The 22,154-nt window shown below is 39.9% G+C and overlaps 1 protein-coding gene across 6 annotated transcripts in view; it reads right to left on the bottom strand.

The window, feature by feature from the left end:
- Nucleotides 1-22,154, bottom strand: part of LOC139445378 (plexin-A2-like) — a 219,325-nt gene that overhangs the window by 86,142 nt on the left and 111,029 nt on the right. For all 6 annotated transcript variants that reach the window (XM_071226514.1, XM_071226519.1, XM_071226516.1 and 3 more), the window contains exon 5: nucleotides 14,374-14,474. In XM_071226514.1, coding sequence (XP_071082615.1) covers nucleotides 14,374-14,474 — 101 coding nt within the window. The remainder of the gene's footprint in view (nucleotides 1-14,373; nucleotides 14,475-22,154) is intronic.

The following is a 22,154-nucleotide window of genomic DNA, read 5'->3' as shown; positions in this document are numbered from 1 at the left end:
GCACAGTTCCAGTGATCAGGTCATAGCATGGTGGCACAGTTCCAGTGATCAGGTCATGGCATGGTGGCACAGTTCCAGTGATCAGGTCATGGCATGGTGGCACAGTTCCAGTGATCAGGTCATAGCATGGTGGCACAGTTCCAGTGATCAGGTCATAGCATGGTGGCATGGTGGCACAGTTCCAGTGATCAGGTCATGGCATGGTGGCATGGTGGCACAGTTCCAGTGATCAGGTCATGGCATGCATGGTGGTGCAGATCCTCGGACCAGCTGATGACCTATTCTCTACCCAGATTTTCAAGGTTCCGATTCAGACTAACAGAGCACTGAAGAACTAGAAGCACATCAACAGTTACCTTGACTACCAGAGCACTGAAGAACTAGAGGCACATCAACAGTTACCTTGACTACCAGAGCACTGAAGAACTAGAGGCACATCAACAGTTACCTTGACTAACAGAGCACTGAAGAACTAGAGGCACATCAACAGTTACCATGACTAACAGAGCACTGAAGAACTAGAGACACATCAACAGTTACCTTGACTAACAGAGCACTGAAGAACTAGAGGCACATCAACAGTTACCTTGACTAACAGAGCACTGAAGAACTAGAGGCACATCAACAGTTACCTTGACTAACAGAGCACTGACGAAGCACAAAGAAATGTCATATCTATCATAATGTAACAAACCTTTGACAAAATTTGAACTCCATATTTGTAACAATGAAAGAGTTCCGTGTTTAAACTGTCTGAAAATCATTTACTGACAAATTGCAAAATAAATGAATTTCTAACCAGACTTCTTTTCCACACCAACAGCGTTATGAGCAATTGCCTGTAATATCCCACTGGCGACACCAAGGAAATTTTCAACAGAATTATTTGAAACATTGACAAAATATGAGTGTTGTTTCTACAAACCTGTGATAATAGAAGCATCTGCACATCAGAAAAAGTCAGATTCAAATTGAAGCTACTGGCGTTTTCATCACCACCAGGTTTCAGCGGTGTACTGTGAAGAAACTGCTAAATATGATTCCCTTGTGTTCAAAGGAAATATATTCCCTGTCTCGCTACTGTCATTCATAACTTACTTCAAACCTTGCAATTCATAGCAAGACAAGACATCCCTTGAGGTACATAGCATAAAATAGTGTTCTGTCTTCCAGAGGAATCTGCAAGAAATGTACATCATTTTGCATACATACATTCTTATGTCCTTCATCAATCAGTTTACAACCATATACCAAAGACAAACGTCATCTGTAAGACAGGTCTTCACAAATAATCCCAAACGTTTCCTCTAGAAACACTGAATTATCATCCTGTCGCATCTCCCTTCAGCCCATCACGTATCTCCTTCTACCATCACATATCCTCTTCTACCATCACGTATCCCACTTCTACCATCACAAATCCTCTTCTACCATCACGTATCCCCCTTCTACCATCACATATCCCCCTTCTACCATCACATATCCCCTTCTACCATCATATATCCCCCTTCCACCATCATATATCCCCTTTCTACCATCACGTATCCCCTTCTACCATCACATATCCCCCTTCTTCCATCACGTATCCCCCTTCTACCATCATATATCCCCCTTCCACCATGACATATCCCCCTTCTACCATCACATATCCCCCTTCTACCATAACGTATCCCCCTTCTACCATCACATGTCCTAGACCACACCAGTGTTCATCAAGATGAGCTGGAAGTGTTGCACAATTGTCACAACCGATAGGAAGAAACTAAACACTCCATCAACACACTATATACCACGACATAAGCATGATAGGACCATACATCTTGTACTAGTTTTTTTTCATCAAATATTCCACTCATCTTGGAAGCTGTTTTCCTGCTATCAGCACCCTTTACAACTGGCGGATAGTTTCTATGGCTACCGTATTGACACAAGTTTAGAATATCTCCATAAACAAAAAAGAATGGCCAAAAAACTCTGATAATGCTTTTACAAGCTGCTGAAGATATAAAGCAACATTGGAACCAGCTGGAAAATAGTGGTATTTCCCTTACAACTGGGGTGATTTCCTTTGTAAGTGGAACCCAGTTGGGTAATGGGTGTTGGAACCCCAAGTGCCACCTACTTCCCCAACAACTGATTCTGTTTCCTCTGAAACCGGAGCTGTCCATGATACATAACAATCACAGATGACAATCGTTTTGTCCACTCATTCCAATATGCTGCTGTCAGTCACGACAAACGGTATTTTTTCTCTGTGCATGGTGTTATCTTCTAGCTGATCATATCAACCTGTTCAAAATCAGAGGATGTGGTTCTGTCGCCCCTGCTGATATAATCATAGACTGTTTGCTAATCTCAATTACATCGTGTTCCTATTTTTGTAAGAGGATCAAAGAAATACCACAGAGTCGGCAACACTAAATAATTGCCTCATTAGAAAAAGAAACATTGCCATGTACAAATATCATTTCATAACTCATTTTTTAACTCTTTATGCAGGCCAAGCTTGTAGTCTTTGTTTGTTTGTTGTTTAACACCGCACTCAGCAATATTCCAGCTATGATGGATGCCATGAGCAATTGGTATACGATGATATGCATCTACCAAGTCAGTGAGTCCCGGTAATTGCCTCTTTCCACAAGCATAGCCGCCTTTTATGGCAAGCATAGGTTGCTGAAGACCTATTCTATCCCAGATCTTCATGGGTCTAAAGATTGTAGCCATGTCAGGTCATTGCAGACAAGATAAAAACAATTCCTTCAAAAATTCAACATTGAAGCTGAAATAATTCAAACAATAACAGCTATCTATTTCGTGAATGATTGAATAAACAAACAACACCCAATTTAAAAATTTCTTCCAATTTTACCCCACGCTTAATACCAAAATGAATGCTTGTATGTTGTTTAATGCCACACTCAGCAATATTCCCGCTATATGACGGTGGTCTGTAAACAATCAAGTCTGGACCAGACAATCCAGTGATTGACATTGTGAGCACTGACCCATGCAATTGGGATATGATGACATGCATCAACCAATCCCATTAAGAGGCAGCCTCTTACGACAAGGATGGTTTGCTGAAGATCGACCTATTCTAACCTGGATCTTCATGGGTCTATGCTTGAGTCAATGGGAGACAGAAGAACGATTGTCGGCAGTTCCATGTGAAGTACTCATTTTGATGTGCCTCTTGGTTAAAACAATGTAACTGTGTAAGAACACCACGACACAAGCAGGTCCACGACCTAGCTGTATATTACTGATGAGGGATTAACAGGTCTTATACCACCCATGCACTACAAGAGTGTTATCTAACATTGCATGAGTGTCAGTCATAAACAGTGCTACAGGAAATTAACTGTCCTGCTTTCTTGGTCAATATTTGCTTGTCTTCTGATTGTATTGATTAAACTAAAGCAAAACACTCCTCCTTTGAAGCTCAGTCATTAGGCTACTGTTGGGAGTAGGCAGGGATTAGATATATGGAAGATTACACCAAAGTAGGCCAACATTCATTTTTACACTTCTCTTAATGGAGACTGAAATTCAGAGAAGTCATGCTCTGCAGGCATCATGGCTTTGTTGTCACCTTGCAATAAACGAAGCTGTGAGATCATGGTTTAGTTGTCACCTTGCAATAGACGAAGCTGTTATATAATGGTTTAGCTGTCACCTTGCAATAAACGAAGCTGTTATATAATGGTTTAGTTGTCACCTTGCAATAAACGAAGCTGTTATATAATGGTTTAGTTGTCACCTTGCAATAAACGAAGCTGTTATATAATGGTTTAGTTGTCACCTTGCAATAAATGAAGCTGTTATAGTCACCTTGCAATAAACGAAGCTGTTATATAATGGTTTAGTTGTCACCTTGCAATAAACGAAGCTGTGAGATCATGGTTTAGTTGTCACCTTGCAATAAACGAAGCTGTTATATCATGGAGATAAGTCAGAGGACGAAGAGTGGTTCAAGGTTGGTGAGATGTGATCGAGGCAGAAGTAGAGGTGGGTGAGAGGTATTAAGTGTAGATGACTCAGAATTAGTGTTGATCCGGTTATGAAGAAACACATCGCCTATTACGGCTTCAAGTTCCCAACTACAGGAATCAAACCCTGACACTTGACAAGTGAACACATTATCCACTGGGCTATCAATCTGTCTGGTTTCAAACCTGTTTACATCTGCAAGACTATCGTTAATCATTTCCCTTTCCTTCTGATAAAACCATGGTCTTTACCAGAGGGAATAAGACAAACTATTCAGAGACAACTTCAGAAGCCCCACCTCCATGACCTACTTCTGTCACAAAAATGACTTCCAGTTTTAAACTTAACCAAGAGACAAAAATACTGCACTCCTCAAGCTAAACTACCTGAGGCAACTGGCAGTTATTTTAGTATTCACTCAACTCAAAACTCTCTTCAGTGTTTTTCTTCCATGTTTAAGTCAAGAGGATCTCCCCATATGCGTTAATATGCCAGCTGACGGCGTTGTTTTGATTACAATTAGGTTCCATGTGATGCCGAAGGACTGCAGAAATTAAATCCTTTTTTCCTGAATGCATCGCATGCAAGAATACCAAGCATTTCCCCAACATGTACCAAATATCTGTGAATGTCCTCCCATCCCGGCTGTTAATAACATGACAAAGAAATAGGATACAGCCCATTACACAGCCAAATGCTTGGTTTTACACTAATGATGTTGATGATGCTGTGTCTGGTAACATGATCGTGGCCAAATGTGCAGCATGCTGCCACAGGGAAAATACAGCCGTGTACAAACAAGGTGTACTGTGTCCTCCGATTCATTATGTATTGATGGTAGGGCTTGGATGTACAATGCAGCGGGACATCAAAGATGGCAGCACAAATAACGCTGACACCTAAATCCATCAAAATACTTTCAATAGACAGCTACAATTTCTGTTGTTTTTTAAAGATGTTTTTAGTCTCGGTCAAATTACAGGCAAAAGACATTACGACTAATATGTTATTGTTTTATAACTCACTAATGTCAAATTAGATTCAGATTTATTGTTATGCACAGTAACACTACATCAAAGCCTACAATTAGGTCCACCAAGTAAGAGCAGGTGAGTAAGCCTTATCTTAAGGCACAGTCAGTAATATTTCAGTTGTTTTTGGTAGATCTGTAAATAACTGATGGTTGATGGTACGAGCAATGACCCACAACACTGTGGTACAATGATACACAGTCAGCCAGGTCACACATTGTAACTACCAGATGCTTATTGGTGTCAACATCTGCGTCGAGACCTATTCTGTCCCGAGTCCTTACAGGGAGACAAGCATGGAATATTGGGCACCTATTCCGTCCCGAGTCCTCACAGGGAGACAAGCATGGAATATTGGGGACCTATTCTGTCCCGAGTCCTCACAGGGAGACAAGCATGGGGTATTGGGGACCTATTCTGTCCCGAGTCCTCACAGGGAGACAAGCATGGAGTATTGGGGACCTATTCTGTCCCGAGTCCTCACAGGGAAACAAGCATGGAGTATTGGGGACCTATTCTGTCCCGAGTCCTCACAGGGAGACAAGCATGGAATATTGGGGACCTATTCTGTCCCGAGTCCTCACAGGGAGACAAGCATGGGGTACTGGGGACCTATTCTGTCCCGAGTCCTCACAGGGAGACAAGCATGGAGTATTGGGGACCTTTTCTGTCCCGAGTCCTCACAGGGAGACAAGCATGGGGTACTGGGGACCTATTCTGTCCCGAGTCCTCACAGGGAGACAAGCATGGAGTATTGGGGGCATATTCACTCCAGAATCCTCACAGGGAGACAAGCAGGTAGGATTTAACTAAACTCAGACAGTCCTTAAGTTGAAAATGAACAAGACCTTTCTTTCTAAACATACTTGTCCCGAAGAATCCCCTTGTGTGGCATTAAGTAGCAAATTGCTTCTAACATCTTTAGTCGTATCAGCTGTATCCCTCTCTAGGTTAACCAGTGGGCCCCAGACAACTCAAACATAATTTCCTGACATCACAATTGGGTCTTGACATGCGATGGTCCACAGCCAGTAACTGGCGATGCTACACCGTTCTTGCTGCATATCTGTCTTCATGCATACCATCTTGGAAAGAAGAATAATTCCGGTGGTATCGTGTTCAATCTGGCTGACATTTATTTCTGTACTGTATTCCACCTAAGTCCTCCCTCATAAAAACACTGCCTCTGACAGTTAAAGCACAATGCCATAAGGCTGAACAAAGACCGGATTCGCAGGCAGAAATATGTGTGAATGAACAAGGGACGTTGAAAATTAACCACCACCCAGCAAACAGAAACAGACACATTTAAGTTACAAGCCCATTTGATTGTATTTTCATAAAATATTCAAACATAACTCATTTCTACCGGTCCTGGGGACACCTTATCTGGTCAGCATGAACCAAAGCATAGCCAGCTTGCTGGATCTTCATCATCAGCATGGACCAAAGCATAGCCAGCTTGCTGGATCTTCATCATCAGCATGAACCAAAGCATAGCCAGCTTGCTGGATCTTCATCATCAGCATGAACCAAAGCATAGCCAGCTTGCTGGATCTTCATCATCAGCATGAACCAAAGCATAGCCAGCTTGCTGGATCTTCATCATCAGCATGAACCAAAGCATAGCCAGCTTGCTGGATCTTCATCATCAGCATGGACCAAAGCATAGCCAGCTTGCTGGATCTTCATCATCAGCATGAACCAAAGCATAGCCAGCTTGCTGGATCTTCATCATCAGCATGGACCAAAGCATAGCCAGCTTGCTGGATCTTCATCATCAGCATGGACCAAAGCATAGCTGGTTTTGCTGGATCTTTATCGTCATACGATCAGCATGGAGCGAAGCATAGCCGGCATGTTGCGTCTTCATCATCATAATATCAGCGTGGTTAATATGTATCTGACAACTTCATCATAATGGCTAGCAGGAATATGTTGGTTGCACAATATTAAAAACATCCATTGATATCCCATGAGGCCAAGTATTCCCCTTTTAAATGGTATTATTCCTATACTTATAGAGTATATCTGATGGTGATTGCACTTATTGTTTAACACCACAAACAAACAAGCCATAAATCAAGAGCTAAATACCAGGACAAATGTTAAAGCCTTAATTCACTTGCAAATTATTATGACAACATGTTGCTTTTGACTCGAGGAATAGGGCACTACCTAATGGTCATGGCACCTCCTAGATAATGTCAAGGAAATTTACCATAAATCCTGAAATTACTGCCTGGAGAAAACTGTGTGCAGCTTACTGTCATTACCAACATGCTGTTAGAATCCAGCAGAGGGAACCTTCTCTTTGTACATTCCCGTCATGGTATTTACTCCCTGATGCATTTCAGGCTCGCTAGGGTCCAGATGAGGACTACGTTTTCATGATGTGTTAATTTCCTGATTAACAGTACAAGAAGAAGTTGTCATGCAAGGCTAGTTTGTCATTATGACAACGACAAAGGTCAACATTTATACATGGTCTGCCATTTCCTGTCAATATCCATTTGCATGAAGCTGTCACAGCTATGGTCACCGTAATGGATGTCATTTAGCATATTGAATGATTGTCATGAAACACTGACCATCCCTGCCACCACGTTCCAACAAACCAGCTGGGCCTATAGGGCCCGTGGGTCCACTACACCCAACATGGCCCCGGGTGACTAACTGGGGGCCCCTAAGGTCACACAACTAATTGGTAAGCTTTCTGCCGGTTGGAGTTTTATGTTGAGGAAGGATGTCATCTACCTCGATGCTTGTCCCATGGTTTCAATAGGAGACCAGGGATGTGTCAGAATATTGGAGAATTGACCCCGCTTAGCTTCACTATCCTGTTGCATGCAAGTCATAAATTTCTGAGATGTTTGGGAATTGACTTTGACAGGGCTTACAATACATCATGCAGCAGGGCTTGGTCACATTCTGGCTTCCAGATGGACAGATTGCTAGGCACCAGATTGGACAAGGCAGAAAGTCACACAGGATCTCCAACACAAGATTGGGTATTTTTTTTAAATTGGGCCATTTTAGTAGTGAACTGGGGATAGTATGGATAAGATTTCTGTTGGAAACCTGTGATGATTTGTGTGTTTGACTTGCTCCTGGTGCAGAGTATGATACCTCCCCAGAGGGAGACTTGTAGCAAGATTTACATCACTTCTGTCGGAAGGGATCTTGAGCTTTTCCAAATTGATTTCAGCAAATCTTACATGAAAATGTGAACTGGACAAGGATTTCAAGATGCTGACTTGATACAATGTGCTTGAATACAGCACACAAGAGACCATCTGCTCCAACACGAAGCCTTAGCTTTCAGACCAGCTCACCGTTCTGTCAGAAATATTTAGTTGAAAATATGAAATAAATGTCAAGTGTCAAACCTTACTTCAAATTATTACCTTAAAGCTCAAAATAGCAATTCCATCAAATAACCTCAGACTGCAAAGTATAAGCATTTCATTAAAAATTTCATCTTGCAAACGTTCACATCATGCCCTTTTGGAACAAATTGATCATTCACACAAAACCCATCATCCATTTTCTAGCCCTGAATCTATCGGTTGACTGTGATAATAATAGCACAAGCTCTACAACTTGTATTCTGATACAGCTGGCTTCTGCTGTCAACCCCCGAACTCTGCATCAAAAATACTCACTCATATCAATGACTTCAGCCCATCCCAGGGGTCAAAGAATATATATTAAAATTAACAAAGAGAGAAGCCACTTCTAGGTGTCCTCTGTCACAGGATTAGAACATCTGCCCGGGTCATACCAAAAGAAATGAAAAGATGGTACTTGTTGTTACTCTGTCTGGCGCTCAAGGGGATAAAACAAGGACTGGTCAGCTCGGAGTCAATATACTGTGTCTAAGTGGGGTATTCATGTTTAACTGCGGCAAGGTATCTCAGTGGACAAGCACTATAAATTGGCATCAGTCGGGACTTGTACAAGCAGCCACACACACACGTGCATGCACGTCGCTATATAAGTGCAATAATCACGGCTGTGACATTAAACCCAATTTCACCTCACTTTCACCTATGTCACAGTATTGCTGCAATATTGATGGAAGTGGCATAAAACAATACTCACTCATATTAATGATTTTAGCCCATCCCACAGGTCAAAGAAGAGAGATTGAAATCAACAAAGTCAGTTATATTCAGTCAGCAAGCAAAACATTGGCACAAAACAATAAAGCTTGGAATCACTTTTTCTTCCACAACCACTTCAAAACCAGAAATGTCAAATCTTATATAGTACCCCAAACTGTGTTGACTTTTGTGCAATATTTCTGGAGTCGGACGTCTGTTCAAAAAACTTCAATGGTCACTAATTAAATCTTCTCTTTTATCTGGGAGTTGAGCCTGATTCTTGCATCCCCCACTTCACTCGTGCCTTTCATTCCTCTACAATATTTGGTGTCGGGAACTTGTTTATTTTTCAGGCTCATCACTCCACTCCTTGTCTGTCATTTATCTTTGAGGACAGAAAAGACAACCAACCTGTCTTCTCAATAAACAAGTTTTTTCCCCAACGTCTTGAGGTTTTGTACCCTTCCTGATCATAAGCTAGGATTGATTTCTTAACAAGCTTTGATCAAAGTTGACTCTCTCTTCCTTCCATCTATGATCAAACTTTTTCTGGACGATATTAAGGCTTCAGAAGACATTCGTGTAAATCTCGCAATCCTGTGTTTTAATTAAGACCCCAGATTTAGTGACTTTACCAACTTCTCATAAAAACAATCTTTCTCAACTCAACCATCTTCATTTACTCATATGGACCTTCCAAGGTCTCTGTCAGGACATGCCTGGCCTTTTTCTAAGCCTATTTTGAAATCATCTGAAGGATGAGGTTATTTGTAAAGCACATCTGATGTGCATTGAATTACAAGGCATCATTGAGGAAAAACATTTAAATCAGAGGTTGAAACTGTACAACCTTTATTAAATCAAGATTGGAGAAGATGGACAGATGTTTCAACAGTTCTTATAAAGACTCAACTTTTTCAGAAATGTAAAATACCTCCTTTGTGGAACATAATTTTTCATTATTTTTCTTGAAAATTCCATTATCAGTTTGACAAACACCCTTCCTCCCATATAACATTGGTTGAAATATGGGCTTTTCTCCTCAGTGATAAAGGGCTGAAAATATTTATTTTTGGGAAAAGGAAAAGTCTGTTTGACAAACACCCATCCAGAAAGGTAACCTGGCTTGAAAATAGGATTTCCTAATGTTGGGAGGAATTGGAAAACGGCTATCTATCAATAAAGTGCAAAAATTGGAAAAAAATAATTGAGATGATATCATAAAGTGCAAAGTTAAACAACCAAGACATATTTTTGCGAGGTTGTCAGGTTTGCATTTCAATGGTACAAACAAACCACCATTAAGTGTGACGTTTCAAGCCAAGTCTGGTTCTACGTTGTTTTTAAAATGCAAGTCTATTTTGTGACAGTGAAATTCTGTCAGAAAAGCATTTAATTGCTCATATGAGTTCAAATATGTCACATCCATCTGCCCATTAATATTCTCACAAATGCCTCTGTGTTGACTCTTAATGGGCCAGTTATTAGAAATTGTTTGATCAAATGTATCAAATTAGGTCAATGTTACTGTCAAATATTTGCTGGATGTTAAACTTCAATACCCAGTCTGGTTCTAAAACCCACGGTTGTACTGGTTCATTGATCCTATACATGACCAATGAGCAAAGATCTTTAATCTGGACGAGATTGGTAATGAAATATTAGCACCTGACATCCACTTAATTCATAGGCACATGACAGTATTGCTGTACGTCACAACAGTCCATCAGGTCCCTTGCTGTGCAGGGCTGACAGTGAGCATGTTTTACCTGTTTCAGTTGAGTGAGTGAGTGAGTGAGTGAGTGAGTGAGTGAGTGAGTGAGTGAGTGAGTGAGTGAGTGAGTGAGTGAGTGAGTGTTCGTAAGCGAGCAAGTGCGTGGACTCCAGTTTGAACAGGATTTCAGTTACAGGATTTCAGTTACAGGATTTCAGTTACAGGATTGCCGGCACCTTACTTTCCGAGGAAAGTCAAGAGTGAAGCAGGATGTTAATGTCTGACAGACCAAGGATCATAATCAGGGAAAATCTGGGATTCAAACCCATCAACAGCCGGTTGTAGTTTACTTTTTCTTGGTTAAAGTGACACTGGCCATACACATTTACCACCGTGGTGCCGACAGACAGTTTACGTCACTCTGATGGCATGGGACAATGATTGAAGACGATCATGATGGAGATTATTAATATGGCATAAATACTAATATCATACAAGTTTAATAATCCCTATGTTCTCCTTTAATCTATCTGGACCCAGTAGACAAACCCCACTTGACATCAGACAGCCACTGTCACAAGGAGTGCACTGTCACAAAGCAGGAATTACGTCACCTTGTCTGCATGAAAGAACTGATAATTCATAATTGATTCCCAGAAATTGCTCATCAATATGTGCAAAATGGTAAACTATTAATTGATGCAGCATTGGCAGCAGGTGCTTGTGAAGAGTAGCAGACAATGGGGATGATTCACCCATTTCAAAACAACACGTTATAACACAACCACTGCCATTAGCCCTATGGATCTCAAAATTGCAATGTCTATCAGCAAATTCATATCATGTGGCAGAAGTTTTAATTTCCTTTCATTTGAAAGCTCTGTGATAATTTCAATTCAATCTTTTCTTCATTGGCGCCCAATGAGCCGTGTCCGATAGAGAGCCATTTCTTTATTAATGAGTAGTTGACGCAGTTGACCATGGATGGCTTTCTCCGTCACTTGCCGCCTCGGCATTGTGAAACAGCACTCAGCAGTGTCGACAACCAGCTTTGTCCACCCTATCCACAAATGACAAAGACATTTGCCAATTTCATCCCCCTAATTCTGATTTATCCTAACATAACCCACACCAGACCATGTATCTAAATAATATTCATTCAGCCACAGACTTCACCTTTTTATGATTTGTGTATTTTTATAATATGATTTATAGAAAAGCCCGATAATCTAATTATTACATTTAATAGCCGCGTGTCTCCTTCTCAAACCTCAATGGCAGGACAGATTTTGTTCAATTCTTTTGTTCAAAATATCATAAATCTATATAATTTCATGAAAACCTCAAACGAAACAGCACCATGTTATTGTCAAGTAATGATGGCCCAAAAGAACCTATTGCCAAATTTAGTCTGCTTCTACCAAAACAATCTGTCACTCTATAAAAAAGCTAAATATCTAGATGACAAAATTGTAGGATTATTTTGCAATAACACAACACAAAAACATATGGCCTGATGTCTTCACTAAATTTCACTGAAGCCAGTGTGCAGTATGTTGCGTCATGTGCTACTAATTTAATTATGCCGCCACAGCGTTACGACTTAAAGGGTCATTAAGACAGCAGGTCATATCAGCACTATCTGCAGGAACTGCTTGTCCGAGTTTCAACATCTCCTTCTTCATGGCTGCCATCGTGGACAATGTCGACTCCATTAGTAGCAACAACACAGAAGGAAAATGCTTGATAAAACACAAGGCTATCAAGCACTTTGTGACAGCCCTAGATCCTCAGTGACATGTCAACTTAAGACACAACATTGTCACTCAAAGGAGGCGGGATTGACGCCTGAACATTCTCGTCAAGACTCCCCGTCAATCAATACGTGACAGTGCACGGCCCCGCTCTCAACTGTGTCATGAGATATGCACTAATTCTGCCACAATGCATTGATACATACAACTACACAAGTAGCTTAGCCAAGGAACAAGAGTATTTCAACATCTTACTATCATCATGACATCAATATTCTTTTCCTTTCTTACAAAGCAGTCTTGAATGTCATGATGTATTGAAACTGTTCTATTGTCATCTGTGGTCGGGGCCACTGAAACAATGACTTCTTCACTGCATGTGTGTTTATCATGTGTGGTCGCTGCTGATGGGGGAGATACCGACAGACAGGAGAGTCAACAAAGGGGGATAATCGGATACCTTGACACGTGTTTCAAGTTGCTGTAACATGTGGTTTGACAATGAAAACTGAAACAAGATGAAAATAAACAACATAGATATCAAAGGAAAATAGTTGTTGGAAAAAAAGACAACATTGACTGGTTCTGGGTCTCTGTTCCAAGAAACTAAACATACGAGCACAACGCTGGGGCACTCACATTTGCCACTTTCTAACACAGATCATGTCATCTATGGAAGCAGAAGCTTCAACAACACGAAATTATAAAATAAACCAGATTTTAAAAATGATCAAATGAAAGGGGTGCACGATTTGATTTTAAAATACAATTTCTTTCAATTTTGACAAAATGACGAAATTTGAATTTGTACTGAAATAGTGTTTTGGTTCCCATTTTAAAATCCTACCTACGTCTTTACCAAATAAGCCAAACAACAGATGTACAAGGACAACATAAGAGTACTTACATATTAATCCTGAGAAATGCAAGGACACATAAGGGACAGCTTAGATTGATGACATTTCATAATAGTGCAACCAAACACTAAATAACACAAACAAACCTTCAAATGAGGGAGAAATCAACACTTTCCAAGGATTCCAAATTCCTTTTTTGATGCATGATAGGTACACAAGTAACTTACAGACAAAATAGTGAAAGGAAATATCAAAATTAAAGTAATCAATCATTTCTATCCCTGAACAGACATGTGGGTGCATAGAAATTGCTGAAGTAAGATTTATGATGGATGAGAGGTCAGGGTGATAAAGGGAGACCACTCCAGATAGAGTTTCAACGCATCACAAGATACAAACCTGTACACACAGACGCTGCAGGTAAAGCTGATACAGTTCTCCTACAATAACCACAGCTGTAAATGAATAACTTTGGACAGTCCTTTACCAAAATGTCTCATCATGTCATAGCCTAAAGATACATATTTCAATAAATCAGACTTCTGTAGTATTGAAGATTATTACACTGAAAAGTGCATCAGATATCAATGTGCCTATTTCTTTCTATAATAATGTCTAGCTATCTAATTGGCCATTGTCAAGTTGTCAGGATGTCAAGGTAATTCCCTTATTTTCTGCACGTCACAACTACCAGTATTCGTACTTTGTGTTGCCATATTACCGAGTCCATCATAGGCCATAAGATGACTGTCACACAGGAACCTTGCAAGACATGATGAATTTGTAGCCAGTATCAGTTGAGCGGGATGTACGGTTTGATAAGCCGGTCATCCATGAAGCACCCTGCATGGTGAGTGTGTGGACTGCTGCACAAGCAGCTCTATAACGACTGTGGAATCAAAGTGTGTGTGATGTACTCACTTGTTCTCCAGGGAACACCAGCCACAGTAGGGATCCTTGGCCCCCAGACATTCCCCACACGTCTTGTACTGGCTGCACTCCTGGACCTTCAGTTTGGACAACTGAAAATAAATACATACCGTGAAGGAGCAGGTCGTGAATACATGAACAGTAAACTACGGTTATAACAAACTCAAAGGGACCACTAATATTAGTTCGTTATAACAGCATATATACAGCAAATGGCCAGGACAATACCATAATTTCATCATATCGTCAGTTTGTTATAAAAGTTCACTGTTTTTCAATTTTAACAATTGCATTTTGGTAGCTCAAATATCATCATCATCATCATCAATGAATCTGTTCATTATGATAGTCATCCTAACCATACCTGTCTTGTCATATCTGCAGTTGTATCCCTCACAACCCAACCTAACTTTACAATTAATGTGGTCATCACACACAACCCATCTCTACAACTGTTGTGGTCGTCACGGTAATCGTCAGTGTCCATGTCAACACAACATTGTCAGTCCAACCTTATAAAATGATGTGAGGATTGTGTCATTAACTAATTGTTTTTGCATGTGCATTATTTCAGATGCAGCAATCTGTTTTCCTTTCAAAGTTATCTTTAGCCACCAAACCTGTCATTTCCATACCATGTAATTTCTAAGCCAAACATAGCAACATGTCAAGATGATCTTAACTGTCTTAACATAGTTCTGGTAAAATGAACCTTCGCTATACCAGCTTCACTGTCAATCATCTACAACCAAGGAAGTACTTCAAGCTTGACTGAGAGCTGCACAATTTACTACAGCCTTCCCTACATTTTACTACAGCCTTCCCTACATTTTACTACAAGCCCTCCTTTCTTTTCAATCAGAAGTTGTTGGACAAGTTGATGGACATAGGTCAGTAATATTTTCACCAATGGGGTTTGACCAGTAAGAAAGAAAGGAGCGGAATGTGTTTCTGCGGCCAGGGAAATTAAAGAGATTTGTACAGGGAATCCTGCCTCCACTAAAACCACACATGTACATCGCAGACATGGAAATCTCATCTGACAAGTTTATTGCAAAACTGGGGAGAGTAGGTGCGCAGCAAACAGGTTAATCATACACACAGACAGACCGTCAGCCAATCACAGGACAGAGAGAAGGGGAATCATGGGATACATGTCTTCTTTATGACATAGGGTCATAAAATTCTAATTTTGTTTCTAAATATTTCCTTCAGAACTCTTTAATGAATTTGATAAGTAATTTCTCAAACACATGATTACCAAGACATACAGTGATTACTTAAAAAACACATTTGTCTGCCGGCATAATCGTGACACAATATCATGCTAGCAGACGTCACGGAAGAGGTTAAGGTAATGAAACTGCAGGCCCAGTTGAAGAGGAGAACTATTGATATAGCAGAGGGCATTCAGGATCAGCCGCAACCCAAGAAGTTCTTGAACATGTCCACTGATGTTGAAAGAAGCGAACAATTCCCCATCTTACTATCCACATAACCATGACAGGCGGCCATCTCGGGAGCCCTGTATTTACTAGTTTCATGTCTATACCAACCCAGATACAGTCATCTTCTTGGAGTAGTTTTGAATGATGATACAGTTCAGTGGTAGGCAATCTGTCAAGCCTCACATTATTCCAGCATGTTTGGGAAATGTCCCCGACAAAGACCGTCATGATGGTACTGTTGGTAATTGATGGCTCTGCTGCCTCATGGACCTCTCACACCAAAGCAAACCCGTATTCAGAGACAAGAAAATCTCGAAACATTTACCAAATCATTTACCGCTTGCAGGAGCTAATCACAATTGTGAAGGAAGGTCAGGCAACAAAAGGATCCTCAGCCACGAAGGAATTGCCAAGATGTAGATAAAATAGTCGTATAAAAGCATGACAAATTGATTTCTCAAACATAAAGGAATAATCTGTTATTTAAATACGAAATAGTCCTGTCCCAGTCAATACTATATCAATGTACCTGAATATGATTGTCATGATTTCGGGAAGAGGAAAACATGGGCTTCAGTGAGATGCTACAACTGGGATGTATATTTGAAAAAATCGGAATCGTTAACAATATTTGCAGAGGAGAACAGAAGCGGAATTGTTGATCCTTATTTCTGTCAGGAGCAGCAGAACCATCTCGGTTTTGTTCAGGAATCAATGCATTGTATGTATTTAGTCCTGAACAACAATCACACAGATCCAACTCTTCCTGATTGGCTCATTAAGCTAAACAGCGGCTGAATTCACTTCTATTCGCATAAACATTCTTATATGTGCTTTGGTTATATAGACCCATCTCGCTGTGGCATTTGCTATCAGAAAATGTTTATTTGGAGCAAAAATAAATTTGATAATGGTTTAGTAAAGATGCCCACAGGGCAAACTTTCCTTGGCAAGAATGTGATGCGATTTGGGGGTTTAAGTTGCTGTTTAAACACATCAAGTCTTTCTAAAAGATTTTCTGACAATGAAAAAATATAATTCAATACTTAGGGACTGTATAGTAAATATATTTTTTTCATTTTTGATAACAGTTTTCTGCAACAAATATTTGATAAGAGGTGATGATAAAGACACAGATATTTTAAGGTAATATTTTAAATCAAGAATGAGCCTGTGCAGTAATCTCTCAACATACAAATACATCATCTTGGCTGGTGTTTTTGAGATAACCCCCGGCAGCCATTTTGATAGTGCATATGATTCTCTCAACCTCCCATATCACCTCAGTTCAAACGTGGCTGAAATGTTTGGAAGGAAAACAGGCTGAACGGTACAGAATTATCCTTCCCCAGAAATTAATCATTGTGAAATCTGACAAGATGTCTTAGGAGTGGGGTCATCTAGTATTATGTTGACATGTGAAATGATATTTAATGTTTGGAACCACTGCATGATAAATATGGAAAATTCATTTCATCATTTGAACCAAGTAGTATCACGTCAAAGTTGCCTTAATGAAGAATGAATGGACTTTGTTTATCACACGTGTCTGAATATCTACTGAGGCTAAAGGGAGGCTATCTGGACTAAAAAAGATGTTCTCTCCACGTACAACTTTACTGTTAACGTCGAGACAAAAACAGCAGTAATAACTTCTTTCCATGAACACACAACATTTTTCCAAAGCATGTACATTCAAGTTGTCAAATTTGCCAGGAAATGAAGCAGCAATTGTTTTAGAAACTAAACATGCTTATTCAGGGCTTTCCTGAGTTAGGAGAACATGAGCTGGACACAAAGCCCCATTTCTGCCCAGCTTCCCCTACCACCAGACACATATCACCTACAGGCCGCTTGACAAATTTGTACATCTCTCACTAGTTGGCAGGCCTTTCAGCTTGAAACACATGGATTGTTATAACTGTCACATTTAGGGGTTAATGCTGTCAGGCTCACATATTTACTTTTGTCAGACTAGCGAGGATCATATCAAAGATTTGTGTTTTTAACTTTGGCGAGTTGATCCCATGATCATGTTTGATAAGAATATTTTGTTTGAAGTGGTCTTTTGTTCTGAATTTTTTTTATCATCGATGCTGAGACAAGTCACAAAGGCTATTCCAATATTTGTCATTTCAAATCTTCTCTTAACATATTGGTTATATAATCCCAAGATACTCATTTGATATTCCTACAATGACGGGTTATTTTTCCAAATTTGTTTGATTTGCAATCCCCAAATGTTTTAATTTGATTAATCTGTCATGCAACAGAGTGAATTGTGACTCATTAATTACTGTGGAGGCTAAATTGAAGAAAGCTGAAGCGACATTTTCAATGTGTGTGAACAAATCCAAGATGGCTGCCACAGTCGTCTGCTTCTCTCGTTTGTCCCCCTCTTCAATCCATCACACAACCCTAAAACACCATTAAATTTTAATCCTGAATTCACATTTTGATGAGTGAATCTGAAAATGATATTCATCAACCCTATTATAATATTAGTCATCTGATGCGACGAAATAATTGCATGGCTGAGTGGACACGAACAATGCCGTTTTGACAGAGGGGAGTTGGCCTGCAGGGAGCGATGGCAAACACACACCCCACAAAAACTCAGCGGAAGTCCTGCTGATTAAAACCCAAGCGTAATGCACCAAATTGTCCACTCTTACACAATAGAACAGATGACATGAAAATAATTCATGTCGAGCAATGAAATCACAACAAGAACGAAATATGAAATTATACTGTCTTTCTGGATGGCTGATCAAAAAACACTCCATCAGAAAAATACTACAAGAAATCTGTCAGTTTCAGGAAGAGATATTACTAACAGAGAAAACAAATAAAGATTGGCCCTCACTTAAGCAACAGAGCCTCCCAGTCGTGTAATCAAAATCTTAACTTAATTAAATCTGACGTGTGCAATAGCAGCGCTGCCTTCTCAAACTTTTCTGCAATATGTAGGAAGATATTTGGCGTAATTGTTTTCCTGGCATTATGCATCTGGAACTGACCCCAAGACATCGAAGACTGTCAATAATTGTGGAATGACCTCTGACCCAGCATTCCTGCAACAACTAAATGAGTCGAAGAAATCATGCTCATATTTCCCTGAAAGCACTGGTTGATTCCCTGGCTGTTCTAAGCCAACGCTAATGAAGTAACGTGCATGCCATTTTCATTCCTAATATTTCCAAATGCTTCCTTTTATTCATTTGCTTCCCTAAGCCCTGCCTGTTAATGCTTGACCCGAGACTCCTGTTAAATGTATTACTAGCAGGACAGAGCGGAACTATAAACAGGCAATCTATAAACCCTCTCCAAAACTTTGAAATAATATTTGTGATAGACAAACAACATGATTTGAGCATGTAGTCACAAATTCAATAATATTTGAACACAAAGTAGCAAAAACATTTCACAATTCCAATCCACACACAAATTGCAATATCACTTTCCATGTCATCACAAAAAAGCTAAATGTTTGGACAAAACTATGAACATCAACAACCGGACAGTATAAGCCACCTGAATGCATATAATTGGTTTAATTTTGTAATCAGTGTTTAAAATAGCCTTGTTATTATCCATGGTTTCAAAACAGACTGTAACATGACAAGACAACCATCTTCAATTTTGAGATTGGCCTGAAGACGAGGACATAAACTGGAATTCAAACAGATGCCTTATCCCCATGTTCTGAAGTGAATGCTGAAAATATAACCAGCAACATGAGACAATACAACAGTCTCATTTCCTTTTAATCTTCCAATGACAGTTCAACTTCAAAAGCTGTTTGAAGACCTGAGGACAAATTGTCACCGAACACATGTCAGTCAAAATCATATTTGTCCATGTGAGTGAAGCAATCTGTCTCCCGGTGACGAGGACGAGGATTGACAGCTGTGCATGCCCAGATTGTTGTAGACGTTGAGGAACATGCATCTTTAGTCCATGTCTGACCATCAATAATTAGCATGACCATTACTGAAAAGACCCAGTTGGCCTCCAGGGACTATTCAAAGACCAGGTCTGACTGCCATCTTCAGGATTAAATTGCTGCACTAATTAAGCCTGACCACACCCTTTTTCTCGGTGCCATAAAGCTTTACCAGAAAGATATATGTGCAAAATTGATGATAACTTACAGCTCAAAAGTAATGAAATCTGATTACGAAGAACCACACCCACTCTATTCCCTTTGTCCAAGTTTTCAGCCTTGTATACAGATACAAGATACAAGAATTTGACTGTGCAAACGTTCCATGTAGAAATAGTGACAGTATTCTATAAACTATATCAACAGATACACAAGAAGTCAGGATAACACCACAAAGTATTAATACAAAATATTACATTATGACCTTGGTTATCTATAATAAGTACTTCAGATTCATTGGAAGTTGTATACATGACAGCAGATTATTCTATGTCACCTGGTTCATTAAGTGAAATCATTACAGATGAATCAGACATTTTCCTCTTGAAGAAACTTTTACCTTAAGACCAAAACTATTTACGTGGTCCGTCCCCCTTTAGAAACTGGAGGAGTTGAAGCAGAGGCATGGTTTGCTTTGAACACCAAAAACTGTGAAATGTGTATGTTCTCTTAAAAAATTCCAACTCAGCCTTTTTCATCCATTCATCCTTTAAACTCAACATTTAACATAATATTAACATCTTGAAGTAACTCTGACAGCTTCTTTTAATAGTGTTGTTATACTGTTGAGTCACATTATGCCGCCACCATGTCTCCAAAACATTCACCATGAAAAATAGGTTTCATTCATGATATTACACTCTGATTATTCTGATTAATATTCATAGGTTATTCACTTGGTGCTATTCCATCTGCGCAAGGGCTTTGACAAGGTTACAAAACGGGATATTTACACCCTGCCTTTTCAACTGGCCTTATACAGAGAACACCTTAGATGTAAAGCCAAACACAGTTCTAAAGGCTGTGGGAAAAGTATTCTTTGGACCAGGTCTCATGTTGCTACACATATTAGTCATTGAAATGGGGAATATACAATCAGGGCTATATATACCCAGTAAGTCAGTCACAAGAGACACATTTCCTTGGCTCATGACAGCTTTTCAAACAAACATTTCACAACATGTCGAGATCTCAGTGTGTGTAAGTAAAGGCTTAATACAAGGCTTTTCCCTCTTCCTTCCTGATGTTAAAAATCACACCTATTGAACCCAATATGTATTTGAATGAAAGAGTAAAATACTCAACAAACACATTGTATGGATAATTTTTTAAATTCTTATTTTGTCTTTCTTTTTATCATAAGGGTAATGCTAGTTTTCAGGGCATTATCATTTGCAGAAGCCCGAGGTCTTCCATTAACTGCAGTTGAAAAGACCGAGGGCTTCTGCAAATGATAATGCCCTGAAAAATAGCGTTGACATAATTATAGCAAAAATGGATAGAACTTGTTATCGAATAAAAATAAACAACAATATTGCTTTTGAAACATTTACTGCAATCAACACACAACGAATGTCACTGACCCACTTTTACAACTACGAAAACGTCATAGAACAAGTATTTGTCACAGAGTGACGAAATATCCCCCGCCTGTACACCATAGTACCAAATATGAAGACAATCCAGCGATTAGTTCTTGAGATATTGTGGCAACACCGTTTTCCAACTCCAAAAACAGATTTGCCTGCTGTGACCTTGAAAATGGGGTCAAGGTCACCAAATCTGACAGGTGTATGCGGTGTCTGTATATACACTATAGTTCCAAATATGAAGACAATCCAGAGATTAGTTCTTGAGATATTGCGGCAACACCGTTTTCAAACTCCAAAAGCAGATATGCCTGCTGTGACCTTGAAAATGGGGTCAAGGTCACCAAAACCGACTGGTGTCTGCGGAGTCTGTATATACACCATAGTTCCAAATATGAAGACAATCCAGAGATTAGTTCTTGAGATATTGCGGCAACACCGTTTTACAACTCCAAAAGCAGATATGCCTGCTGTGACCTTGAAAATGGGGTCAAGGTCACCAAAACCGACTGGTGTCTGCGGAGTCTGTATATACACCATAGTTCCAAATATGAAGACATTCCAGAGATTAGTTCTTGAGATATTGGGGCAACACCGTTTTCCAACTCCAAAAGCAGATATGCCTGCTGTGACCTTGAAAATGGGGTCAAGGTCACCAAAACCGACTGGTGTCTGCGGAGTCTGTATATACACCATAGTTCCAAATATGAAGACAATCCAGTGTTTAGTTCTTGAGATATCGCGGCAACAAACAGGTGGGACGTACGGACGGACGTACGGACGGACGGA

This window comes from Haliotis cracherodii, unplaced genomic scaffold (assembly GCF_022045235.1).
Source record: "Haliotis cracherodii isolate W230 unplaced genomic scaffold, xgHalCrac1.p SCAF_6, whole genome shotgun sequence".
NCBI classification, from domain to species: domain Eukaryota; kingdom Metazoa; phylum Mollusca; class Gastropoda; order Lepetellida; family Haliotidae; genus Haliotis; species Haliotis cracherodii.
Note: the sequence above shows the minus strand (reverse complement) of the source record. Positions and strands in the feature narration are given on the sequence as shown.